General features: G+C 39.6%; 1 protein-coding gene across 2 annotated transcripts; it reads right to left on the bottom strand.

The window, feature by feature from the left end:
• Positions 1–368: 368 nt before the first annotated feature.
• Positions 369–13162, bottom strand: LOC129768024 (chitinase-3-like protein 1). 2 transcript variants are annotated; one of them, XM_055769384.1, is made up of 5 exons: positions 13039–13162; positions 12657–12800; positions 12106–12590; positions 2351–3105; positions 2105–2296 (listed from the first exon to the last, which is right to left on the bottom strand). In XM_055769384.1, the coding sequence occupies exons 1-5, from the start codon at positions 13100–13102 to the stop codon at positions 2200–2202; spliced, it is 1545 nt and encodes a 514-aa protein (XP_055625359.1). In that variant the 5' UTR covers positions 13103–13162; the 3' UTR covers positions 2105–2199. The 2 variants fall into 2 exon arrangements, with proteins under 2 accessions (XP_055625360.1, XP_055625359.1); XM_055769385.1 differs by lacking the exons at positions 2105–2296; positions 2351–3105; positions 12106–12590; positions 12657–12800 and adding exons at positions 369–1293; positions 1357–2003 and having other exon boundaries at positions 13039–13161.
• Between the last annotated feature and the right edge of the window lie 218 nt (positions 13163–13380).

The following is a 13380-nucleotide window of genomic DNA, read 5'->3' as shown; positions in this document are numbered from 1 at the left end:
GTCTGGTCCGTCTGGAGGAAATTATCATTTACTTTTGCGCGCCGGTTGGCTCCTTCGGATAAAGAACACAAACATAATTATGCGCATATTTATCCGCGAACATTTGCTGTTCAATCAAACGATTTTTCTCCTAAATGGAATATCGCCCCCCAACCCCCGGGCACCCCGCTCGACTCCTGTAAATGTTTGATGTTCGATGTAATGAGATCAATTACAAGACGTAGACGGGAGATTTGTTGTGAAGCACGGCTGCAAGTCAAACCGTCTGAGAAAATTGACACAAACTCAAGGACCTATCGCAAGGGACGAGGCAGCGGCTACCGACAGGATACCGTTCGTGATTGTAATGAAGTTCTGTAAAACTGGGATAAGTTAATATAAATTTATTGTTAGCAGGAAAGTTTTTTGATTAAACGCCAGCAAGTTTGCGTCTGGGTAACAGGATTCTTGGCAGCTAGAAAGCAGAAAGCATTGAATCCGAAGTGGATTCAAGAAATTGCTAAAGTTCAGTCTGCATACGGTGGCCGCGCTGTCAGGCGCCGGGAATTATTGTTTAGGTTATAAAATATGGTATGTTTTGAACAAAATTGGAAGATATTAGCATGTAACGTATTTAGCGTGGTTGCAAACATTGTATCTCGTATCGAAATTTAGCCCCGACGCGCAAGTGTTCTTCGTTGGAAAACTAGGAAACTTTGATCCTGGAGAGCATCGATAAAAACCGTTACACTCTTTTGGATCTCTCACGAACCCACTTGGGGGGCAAATTGGTGGCAACCCGCCATCTTCGGAAACCTGTGTCGTTGTGGTTGCAAGTGTTGTGGTTATACTTGGGGTAACAGTTGTTCCCGGATCAATGCGCAATTGATTATAAATGAAACTTAGAAGGGAGAAGTTTCCCCCTCCGCAGATATTTCGCACATCGTCACCTTCCATCGCCCACATTCCAAGTCCTTTGATGGCGTATGCGTCAGCCATATTCATTTTTATGTGTAGTGCCTTCATACTCTCGAAAGACACCCACAAATCTTCCTTGAAACCATAATGCGATTGCTGTACGTCGTCCCAAATTGTTGTCCATCCACCAGACTTCATTAGCTCGCAGGTTTCCAAGTAGCTCAAAACCCCACTCTTTGCGGTGTAACTGCCCTCTGGACCGGGTCCAATTGATCGACTTTTTGTGGAGTTTTCATTCTTATTTGCCAATTTAAAGCTGTGCCCATACGCGGTCACTCCAAGAATAATCTTCGAAGACTCCATCCCCGCGGTTTTCCATGCCTTCAAGATGGCGTCCTAAAATGTAACATGCTTTTATAAAATTACAAAAAAAAATTACTTAACGCAATTATCACAAACCACGTGCAGCTCTCTTTCAGCTCGCGACCTTTCCCACGGTGCTCCAAAGACCGGTGCATTCAGTCCAGTTTGAGCATCCCAATAGGCGTGTAGATCGAATGCCATCACGTTCACAAAATCTACATGTTTATTCATTTCCAACACATCGTAACTCGACCGGAAGTAGTCCGACGTAGGAGCCACCGATACACTCAACTCCATTCCAGTCCCTTTCAGTTCGGTTCTCAACTGCGACAACAGCGTGATATAATTCGCCCTGTCAACCACCTCTCCACCTTTGAGAACCGGATATTGCCAATGGAAGTCTACACCATCCAGATTGTATAATTTCGCGAAATCTACGATCGCTTTGACGGTAGCCCTCCGAAGCGATGGATTAGATAATAGCGTCGACAGCAGGCTGGAGCTCTGCTCTGGACCACCCATCGAGGCGTAGATCTTCACAGTGGGCGAGCGCGCTTTTAGCCCAACAAAATCACGCAGTTCGGTGGTATTCAGACCGATCATCTGAATGGCTCCGTACGTTGTCATTTCCACGTATTGATAGACCAAATGGGTGCACAGCTGCGGGTTCAAATCACCCACCTCCACTCGACCATTGCCGATTCGGTACGCGGCTCCGGTTTGGTAGAAGCAGAACAGTTTATCTGTCGAAATGAGTCGAGAGTTAGTTCAATGTTTGCCATGAGTATTGCGAGATGATTTGATGATTTGTGAATGTATCGAATAGAAACATTTGTTTGACTGACTAAATTATTGTAATTTTATTTATTGACTAAGGGCGGAGCGTTAGCACTTGTTTGAACTAATTCATTAGAGCTATATTATTCCTAATAACTAGTTTCAGCATTTAACCAAGAAAGACCAGTTGCAGGTGTTGGTGGTTTCATCGAAGTATAGACCTGACTGGCAAGTTATACGCCAGGTCAGATTCACCTGCCTGAAAGAAAAAACGTAATCAAATCGGCGCCTTGAGGAAGATCGATTGTCTTACCATCCAGGAGTGCATTGATAGAACGCGCTGCAATCGTTGGGATCTCGTTTGAATCCAGTGGATGGACACATCATCGAACCTCCAGCTGGGGTCGTTGTTACTGGTCGTGGGGTAGTCGTCGTAGGCTTGGTAGTGGTCGTTGTTTTTGCGGTGGTTGACGTGGTTCGAGGAGTTGTTGTTGTGGTTTTGGGAGTGGTTGTCGTGGCTTTGGAGGTGGTTGTCGTTGGTTTTGCGGTGGTGGTCGTTGTTTTTGAAGTAGTTGCCGTTGTTTTTGGAGTGGTTGCCGTCGGGGTAGCAGAAGGAAGCGTGGTACCCGACGATCCAAACACCGCCGTGTAAGCTGCTCTGGTGATAGGATATGTACCACCGCCGCATACGTTTCTATCATCGTCATAATCGATAGACCACAGCATTACTCCGCCTAGGTTTCTGTATCTAGCGTAGTCAACCTTCAACGATACCGAAGTTGTGTCATCAAACGATATCCATTGATTTCCCTTGAACGCGTAGGGAACCTTCTGCATATTGTCCCACACCTTCGTGTAACCGGTCTTCAGTCTCTCGCATACTTCCAAATACGACAGCATACCATCTTTCTGTGTATAAATACCTGGATCACCATAACGTAAGGTCCGAGAATCTACAGCGTTGGCCGAGTTCGATGCAAGGGTGAAGGTGCGACCGTAGATTGGGATACCGACCACTAGTTTACTGGATGTTAAGCCGCTGCTCAACCAGCCTCTGACGCAGGCGTCCTAAAAGTGTGAATGTGATTAATTAGATTGAAACGGGAAAATTATTGGTTGATTAAAGTGCTAAGTGCAGCATTTTGATGTAGTGTGGGAACCATAGATCAATTTTCTCATGAATTTGTTGATTTTGAGCAGAGTTACATGAAAAGAAACACAATCAATACACATAATTCAATATAAGGCAATATAAGTAACAAATTGTAATTTGATTAGTCATCATTGTAATTTTTCTTAGTCACTTTGTTACGTGTTTTGCTCATTTTAACATAGATGCAATCGACAATCGGTAAAATAAGGGTCTGTCCACATACCACGTGGACATTCCTATCTTTTTTTGGAGAATAAATCGAATTTTTGTTCTTATTTGTTTTTTTTTTAAACCAAGAAAGTTGTAAGGGTGTATGCGAACCATGACCACATAGTTGACGTAAGGTTACGTTACGATATGTGTTGTATGTTGATTTTTCATATCTTCGAACAAGATGAGATTCTAGATTCGAACAACATCATCGTGAAATAATCAAGGTGCGAGATTGTGTTACTTGTTAGGTTTCAGGGGTATAGCTTGCGATACGTTAAGGAGGAGGGAGGTCCAAAATTTTTTGGCATTATACCATTTGTGAACAATGCTATAATATCAATCTATTCACTATTCTTTTCATTCTTCAATATTACCCGGTAAGTTATTTGTATCCCTCTTCAGTTTCTTCCGAATTTTAATTATGTTGTCTACAATTAGCTTCTGTGCATGAAAAAAAAATAATACTATAACTGTTCCTGATAATGCGTACTCATTTAGCATCTCGAAATTGTTCAGTCATTTCGTTTTGAATTTACGAAATGGTCTGCAGTTAATTGCTCTACTCTCGTTTGTGCGAAGCTTCCGTTTTACCAGCATCCCAAGATCAGAGAAGTCGCAAATTAACTCAACTCCGATCACACTTTCTCAAAGCTTACGCTTGTCGAAAGTTCACAAATAACAGTAAGTGTATTTGATAGTTTCGACCACATGGTTCTCGAGCTGTCTTTATTGGAATTTATCGACTGATTGTTTGTATAGCAATTTGGGAGTTTGACGGGGATGTGCTGTTCCTGATATAGAAGATGACCTTTTGCGGGTGAAGGCTGACTGTGGGAATAGATAACGGTTTATGTCGATTATCCCAATAATTTTCCATTCAAAATTGTTGTAAATTATGAGACTTTTCATCGCCCATCACGATTTTTTACGAAAACGGCGTTTTTTAACGTTCATAGAACGAGCAACGATGATTTATCGATAGAGCAACGATGATCACAATCTTGAATTGGTGGACAAAAATTGGATGCATAAAAGAATTGACGGTCGTATTTCCGGCTCTTCGATGCCTTGTTTCTATACTTCACTTCTCGGCATACTTGTTTTCTGAATATAATCAGAACAAGAATGAGCTTCGAAATTGGATCAGAAACGGTACGATCAACACGATTTTAAGATCAAAAGATTTGATTTGAATGATAGTATGCAATCTAAATTTAGAAAGATTATGTATGATCATCCTCATAATATTTTATAGAATAAGAATGAGTATTTTTTATGGTAATAAAACAGTTTTTTTTTCTTCAACAAATATTTTCGATGGTACAGATTTTGGAAGAAAAAGTACGGATGAAAAAGATTTTAGCCCTTACGGTACAGATGAAAATGTCACACTAATACCAACCTTGATGTTTTTCTGAATTATCAAGATTTGTCCTTATTTTTGTATTTTTTACTTCATCAGAATAAAAAAAAATCCGTAATAAATATACCCTGATAAGATTTTCCTCTTTGGAACTAAGTACTCTCATATTAGCCTATATAAAAAAACTCTCCAGTCTTCATTTATATTATGCTCACTCCTTCTTCCATTCATTATCTATCTATCTTACGAAGCCTTTCACGATCATTTTTGGAATAAGGGAAAAAATGAATGACTATTTTGGACCATCGGTTAACTTCGAAAAATCATAACCCAAAAACGAAAAAAACAACTCACTGATTTCGAGTTATTTTATGTAAAAAATCCTTAGCTTTCAAGAAAGAATATTAAAAAAATATATAGCGTCCTTGGTCCCGAGATCATGAATACTATAAAAAAACAAATGCAATCAATAATAACGAAAACAATACAAACAATATCCTGCAACTGAAGTATTTTACGATAAAAAATCAGCTAATTGGCTTTAATTTTATATGTCGATCATCTCAATTGGTTCAGTGGTTTAAAAGTTATGGAAAAAAATCATTTTTTGGAAAAGTGGAAAAAATTGATTTTTCGGATCACCCTAAAATGGAAAGGGGCACTCTAATAAAAAAATACGAGTCAAATGTTTTGCGAACGAAGGTACCAATTTTGACGAAAATCTTAGAGCCACTATATTGGTTTGGCATGGAATGGCTGTATGAGAATTTATAATATGTTATCCACGACATACTTACAGAATTATTCAATAACAGTTCGGCTGAAAAGTTTATAAGGTAACACAGTAAAACAATTTTTTTTGCGAAATCCAACTTTATTATTCAACATAATTTCCTTCGAGGGCGATACAACGATTATAGCGATCTTGCAACTTTTCGATACCATTTTTATAGTACTCTTTCGGTTTTTCCATTATAGGCCTCAGTTTCGGTACTCACTTCAGCATCGGTCTTGAATTTCTTGCCAGCGGGCATTCTCTTCAGGTCTGCGAACAGAAAATAGTCGCTGGGGGCCAGATCTGGAGAATACGGTGGATGCGGAATCGAAGCCCAATTCACGCAATTATGCCATCGTTTTCATTGATTTGTGATTTTTCCTTTTTTTTTTAAATAACAAAAGTGGACCGATTGCTGTCAAATTTTGACACGTAAATTTTTTGATTGAATTGTGAATTGAATTATATAAGAATAAGACCAAATCTAAATTAAATCGAACTAAAAATGCCGATTATATTTTTGATTCGAACGAAAGTTTGTATTCCGTTTGGGTTGGAGGAAATATGAGTTTTCCACAGTATTTGGGATTTTTTTGACCCAAGTGTAACTTTTGAAAAGAGCGTATCGATTTTATTAAGAATTTTTTTGATAATTTATATCTTAAAAACTATTGGCCCCTCCATGCAATGATTATCTCTCTTGATGTCTAATTCAAATAGAGAGGTCGGAGATATCACTGTTTTACAGTGGAATTGTCGTAGTCTTATCCCTAAATTGGATACATTCAAAATTTTAATTCATAACTACAATTGTGATGTTTTTGCTCTGTCCGAAACTTGGCTTTCTTCGCGAGATGATATCTCTTTCCACGATTTTAATATTATACGCTTGGACCGTGATGATAGATACGGAGGGGTGCTTTTGGGGATCAATAAGTGCCACTCATTTTTTAGAATTGACCTTCCACCTATTGGAGGGATCGAAGCTGTTGCTTGTCATGCAAACATCAGAGGCAAAGACCTCTGTATTGTCAGCTTGTATTGGCCTCCGAGAGCTGCGGTTAGCCGCAAACAACTTGATGACATGTGCTCACTCCTTCCTGAGCCACGATTGATCTTGGGAGACTTCAACTCTCACGGAACTGCCTGGGGGGAACAGTACGACGACAATCGTTCATCGTTGATATATGACCTTTGTAACAGCTTCAATATGACACTTTTGAACACTGGGGAAACAACACGTGTACCTAAACCTCCTGCTAACCCAAGTGCTCTTGACCTCTCGCTTTGCTCGAATTCACTATCGTTAGATTGCAAGTGGAATGTAATCCAGAACCCCAACGGTAGTGATCACTTGCCAATCAAAATTTCCATCACCATTGGGTTGAATTCTTCTGAATCTATAAACATGGCATATGACCTCACAAGACACATTGACTGGAAAAAATATGCGAACGCGATTGCTCTAGCCATCAATTCCAGAGATGGTTTACCTCCATTGGAGGAGTATAACTTCCTTTCTCGTTTGATCTATGACAGCGCGGTTCGCGCTCAAACGAAACCCATCCCAGGTTCCACCATTTCCCGAAGGCCTCCCAATCTATGGTGGGATAGCCAATGTTCCAAGCTTTATGTAGAAAAATCGAATGCATTTAAAGCTTTTCGGAAACGTGGAACCCCTGAAAATTTTCAAACGTATTTAGCCCTTGAAGATCAATTTAAAAACTTAATCAAAGGGAAAAACGTGCTTATTGGCGAAATTTCGTGGGAGGTTTGTCACGAGAAACGTCAATGAAAAAATTATGGAAAGTGGCTCGAAACATGAGAAATCGCTCTTCAACGAATGAAAGCGAAGAATATTCACATCGATGGATTTTTAATTTTGCACGGAAGGTTTGTCCTGATTCCGCTCCTGTGCAAAAAATTGTTCGAGATATACCACAAGGTAGGTGCGATCTTGATTCCGAGTTTTCGATGGTAGAATTCTCTCTTGCTCTCCTTTCATGTAACAATTCTGCTCCGGGATCGGATAGAATTAAGTTCAACTTGTTGAAAAACCTCCCTGATGTGGCGAAACATCGCTTGTTGAATTTATTCAATCGGTTTCTGGAGCATAATATAGTTCCAGATGATTGGAGACAAGTACGAGTTATAGCTATTCAAAAACCCGGAAAACCCGCGTCCGACTTCAATTCGTACCGCCCAATAGCAATGCTGTCTTGTATACGGAAATTGTTGGAGAAAATGATCTTGTTTCGCCTTGATCGATGGGTTGAAACGAATGGCCTACTCTCAGATACACAATATGGGTTCCGCAGGGGCAAGGGGACGAATGATTGTCTTGCGTTGCTTTCTTCAGAAATTCAAATGGCTTACGCCGAAAAAAAACAAATGGCTTCAGTATTCTTGGACATAAAGGGGGCCTTTGATTCTGTTTCAATAGAGGTTTTGTCAGACAAATTACACTCTCGGGGTCTGCCGCCTCTATTGAATAATATGTTATATAACTTGCTTTGTGAGAAACATTTGAACTTTTCTCACGGAGATTCGGCAGTATGTCGGGTCTCTTACATGGGCCTCCCCCAGGGCTCATGTTTTGTACAACTTCTATGTAAGCGACATCGACAATTGCCTTACACAAAATTGCAGCCTAAGACAACTTGCAGATGATGGAGTGGTGTCTGTCGTAGGATCAAATGAATCCGACCTGCAAGAACCCTTACAAGATACTTTGAACAATTTTTCAACCTGGGCTATCGGGCTAGGGATCGAATTCTCCACGGAGAAAACAGAGATGGTGGTTTTTTCTAGGAAGCATAGACCAGCAAAACCAAAGCTTCAACTTTTGGGTAAACCTATCACTCATGCTATGTCATTCAAGTATCTTGGGGTCTGGTTCGACTCCAAATGTACTTGGGGGGCCCATATTAGGTATCTGAGTAAAAAATGCCAACAAAGAATAAACTTTCTCCGTACAATTACCGGCACCTGGTGGGGAGCCCATCCCGAAGATCTTATAATGTTGTATCGAACAACTATTCTCTCAGTGATGGAGTATGGCAGTTTCTGTTTTCAATCAGCTGCCAAAACACACTTAATTAAACTCGATCGAATTCAGTATCTTTGTCTCCGTATCGCGTTGGGATGTATGCCCTCAACGCATACCATGAGTCTCGAGGTTTTGGCAGGCCTACTCCCACTAAAAGATCGCTTCAATTTATTATCTCTTCGGTTCTTCATCCGGTGTAAGGTTATGAACCCATTGGTGATCGGAAATTTTGAGCAGCTGATCGGGCTAAATTTTCATTCTGGATTCATGAGCCCATATCATGAATTCATCTCCATGCAGGTTAATCCTTCTTCGTATATTCCCAACCGTGTTTGTTTTCCTGACTACATCAATTCCTCTGTGCATTTTGATCTGTCCATGAAGCAGGATATCCATGGAACATCAGATTATCTTCGATCGAGGATCGTTCCAACGATCTTCGATGCAAAGTATGGGGATATCAATTGTGATAATATGTACTTTACTGATGGGTCCTCTATGAATGAGTCCACAGGATTTGGAGTGTTCGACGAAATTTTCAGCACCTCCCACAGTCTTCATAATCCTTGCTCAGTGTATATTGCTGAATTGGCAGCAATACACTGGGCGCTGGACAGCGTCGCCTCACGACCTGTTGAACACTATTACATTGTAACGGATAGTCTTAGCTCTGTCGAAGCTATCCGTTCAGTGAGGCCGGAAAAGCACTCGCCGTACTTCCTTGAGAGGATACGAGAAATTTTGAGTGCTTTATCCAGACGCTGTTATGTCATTACCTTTATCTGGGTCCCTTCACATTGCTCCATTCCGGGTAATGAGAGGGCTGACTCATTAGCAAAGGTAGGTGCAATTGAAGGCGATATTTATCAGCGTCAAATCGCCTTCAATGAATTTTATTCTTTAGTCCGCAAAAATACCATCGCTAACTGGCAACGCAAGTGGAATGAAGATGAATTGGGCCGGTGGTTTCACTCGATTATCCCTAAGGTTAGCCTCAAACCGTGGTTCAAAAGTCTGGACTTGAGTCGGGATTTTATTCGCACCTTCTCCCGACTCATGTCCAATCACTGTTCGTTAGATGCACTACTCTTCCGTTTCAATCTTGCCAGCAGCAATCTCTGCGTTTGTGGCCAAGGTTATCACGACATCGAGCACATTGTTTGGTCGTGCGAGGTGTATCTGGTCGCCAGATCGAATTTAAAAAACTCCCTTCGGGCCCGAGGAAGACAGCCCAATGTGCCGGTGAGAGATGTGTTGGCTCGGTTAGACCTTGATTACATGTCCCATATATATGTTTTCCTTAAAGCTAAAGATCTTCGTGTGTGATTGCCCCTACATCCTTATACCCTCCTTTCCTTCCTTTGCGGGTAATTCGTTCCCTTGCTATAAATAGTAGAATAAGTTGAAATGTAAATACACTATAGATATACAAAAAGATTTATAAATTGAGTGTTCATCAACATTGTTACAATTTCCTTATATCCCATCCTTCTCCTAAAAATATGTCACCCTCCTAAACTCGAGTACACCGCGAGTAATCGGTTTTCCACCTTACTAACCATAGATGTAAGAAAATTGTTTATATATATAGTTTTAAAATTATATTTAAGAATTCGGCTCCTTTAAACTTAAGTAACTGAGCCTGTAAAAATAAACGAATTAAAAAAAAAAAAATCTTAAAAACTATGAGTCGTATCGAAATAAAGTCTTAGAAAGAGTTATATAGCATTGATTATAAAATGTGAATGTGAAATTAATACTCTTTTTTTATATTTACAAAAAAAACTTTAATTTGCAATATCTAAAATATATATTTCTTGATTTTTTTTTTTCAATTTTTCCATATAAAATAGAACTCATGTAGAAAATTAAAAAAAAAGTGTCCAAGATAGTAAAACTATTTTTGAAAAACTTTGTAGAGCATCGATTTTTTAAATAAATTTTTGGAACTTCAAATTTTTGTATGTTAACATTAATTTTTCAACAATCAACAATCAATCAGCCACACATTATGAATCCTGATGTGGTTTGAAACAAGAAAAAAAAATCTTTATCAACTCTTTTTAAATGCAGTCATTCTCGAGATGTTTAGAAAAATATCTCAAATTTATTATTCTTTTTTGAGTTTTTTCTCAGTGTATATTTTTTCACATTTCAACATCAATATTCTATAACTCTTTCTAAGACACTATTTGGGTACAACTCACAGTTTTTAGAGATATAAATTATCAAAGATTTCTCTTACTAAAATCGATACGCCCTTTTGAAAACTTACACTTGAGTTTCTCCAACCCAAACGGAATAGAAACTTTCATTCGAATCAAAAATAAATGTTTTTAAAATTTGCCTTTTTAGGACGACTTCATTTGGAATTGCTCATCAGCAAAAAGCAGTTTTTCGACAAAATTATCTTCAACATATCGAACATACCCTAACAACAGAGCTTGATAAAATGACAAGGGGTTCCTTTTTGCCAACATGTACTCTTAATAAGTGGTCCTTTATTTTTTTAGGTTTGTTACTGAACATCTTTTCACATATGTAACACATCGGAAAGTGTTGATTTGATGGAAATGAAGTAAATTCAAATTCAAGTAGTCCATACATCCTATCCCACCTTCATCTCGTGGAAACCAGTATTGCTGTTGCCATTCGAAGTAGATGGCTTCAGCAGACTCGAGAATCTCCTGATCTGAAAGCTTGTTTTGGTGTGGGCTTTTCCCATATATGTCAAATGCAGAGCAACACAAAACTTGCTGGAAAGATTTGTATGCTTAAAAAAATAACGCTTAAAGAAATATCGGATGAAATTTCTTTAACGAAAAATTCTGCGACTAGAACGGGAATCGAACCCGAACTTCCGGCGTGATAATGTGTGGCGCTAATCACTCGGCCACGGGAGCACTACATTATCTTGAAAGTTGCAAATAAGAACTTGGGCTCGATTTATAGACCTCGTCTACCCCCAAAATCAGTTTTCGTTTATGTCGACCCCTGGGGAACTAAGAACAACCACTTTGAGAATCCCTGCCCTAGAGGAATATGTTGATGTTTGGGAACAGATAATAATCGGTGGAGCAAAAAATATTGAAGATACGATGGGCACAAATTCGAAACCCGATTTATCAAAATTGACCGTCAAAATCCGTGTATATAATCGAATGGAGTGTTGTCTAAAAAATGAAATTTTAAACAACGAATAACTGAATTTTAGAACGATGATTCATAGTTTTCAATTAAATGGGGTGAATGCTGACAATAAGGCGTGTTGTTGAAAATAATAAATATTCAACGTATGTGAGCAATTTAATTTGATGATGTGTGACGAAATTCTAAGTGCATAGTGCTGGTGAAAAGTGGTCATAGTTCTACAATAATTTAAACAATATATAAAACAATGAAAAGCATTATCAAAAATCAATGAATTTGAAAAAAAAAATAATGATCAATGTCCATTACCATTATATCAGCGCCCTCAACATACCATGTATAATTATAATGATCAGGATTCTTACCACATTGTACATGCTGGTCGTGTAATCGTTCTCCCAGGAGGCTCCATAGAGCGGTGCATTGTGTCCAGTGTGTGCATCCCAGTGCCCATGCAGGTCATAGGATCTAAGGTTCACGAAGTCCACGTATTTGTTGATTTCGGGCACATTATATGACGCGCGATGGAAGTCCCTGGTTGCACCTACTGCTATTGATAACAGCAGCCCATTGCTGCTGAAGCGGCTTTTGATTTCTGACAGCAACTTCACAAAATTCACTCGATCATCGACTTCCCCGCCGCGCATCGTCGGATACTCCCAGTAGATGTCGAGCCCGTTAAGACCGTGGGTTGTCAGAAAATTAACAACCAATGTGATGAACGTCGTCCGCGATGAAATAGTGCTTGCCATGCTTGAAAGAAATTCCGATTCCGCGTTCCATCCGCCAACGGCGAGCATCAGTTTGACTTTTGGATTCCGGATTTTGAGGTTCGTGAAACGCGTTACGTCTAGATTTTACAAATTTCAAAATGTTTAGTACGTGGATGCTGCTTTGCTGAAATATGTTTGCTTACTCATATCACTGTCTTTCAGCGGATCCAATCCCACGAAAGCATATATGATGTGGGTACACAGACTCGGATTGATGTCTTCAGTGTCAAATTTTCCGTTATTTATACGATATGTGGCAGAACTGTCGTAGTAACACACCACCTTATCTGGAAGCGAACACATGTACCACCAATTATTATAGAAGTTTCACTTGCCTTCCGGAGAAATTCAACATCAACTTTCCTGGTAGAAAATTGAACTCATTCAACACAATATCTCAACGTCAACTAGAACTACTTTCACTCCCGAAGCATCACAAATGACGACGGATTGCATCGCGCCGGAACGACAAAGAACATTCGAGATTCAAGTTTCGAATATTTTTCTCCAAAATTATAATCTCACCGAGGGCAGCATCCAGTGCCGTCACAGCGCACAGCATCAACCCCAGCACCAAGTAGATCCTCATTCTCCCTCGGGTTCCAAAGTATCACATCACAATCGCTAGCTCACAAATGAAAGACTCCGGCCAATTAAGGAAAGCCAACAGCTGAGAGCCAGTTTTTATACCGGCGTAAGAGTTTTGTAATCTTCAAAATTTCCAACCGCCAATCCCGAAAACGCGATCGCGCTATTTGCACACCGAGATAAGTCATGCGGTTTATTTGTGCGGATTTGTTTCGTTTTTTTCACCGCGATGTCACTTTAATTATGAATGGAGGTACGACTGACCCAGACAGAGATTTT

This window comes from Toxorhynchites rutilus, chromosome 2 (genome assembly GCF_029784135.1).
Source record: "Toxorhynchites rutilus septentrionalis strain SRP chromosome 2, ASM2978413v1, whole genome shotgun sequence".
Classification (NCBI taxonomy): Eukaryota; Metazoa; Arthropoda; class Insecta; order Diptera; family Culicidae; genus Toxorhynchites; species Toxorhynchites rutilus.
The sequence above is the reverse complement of the archived record's forward strand: the minus strand, read 5'-3'. Positions and strand labels throughout refer to the sequence as shown.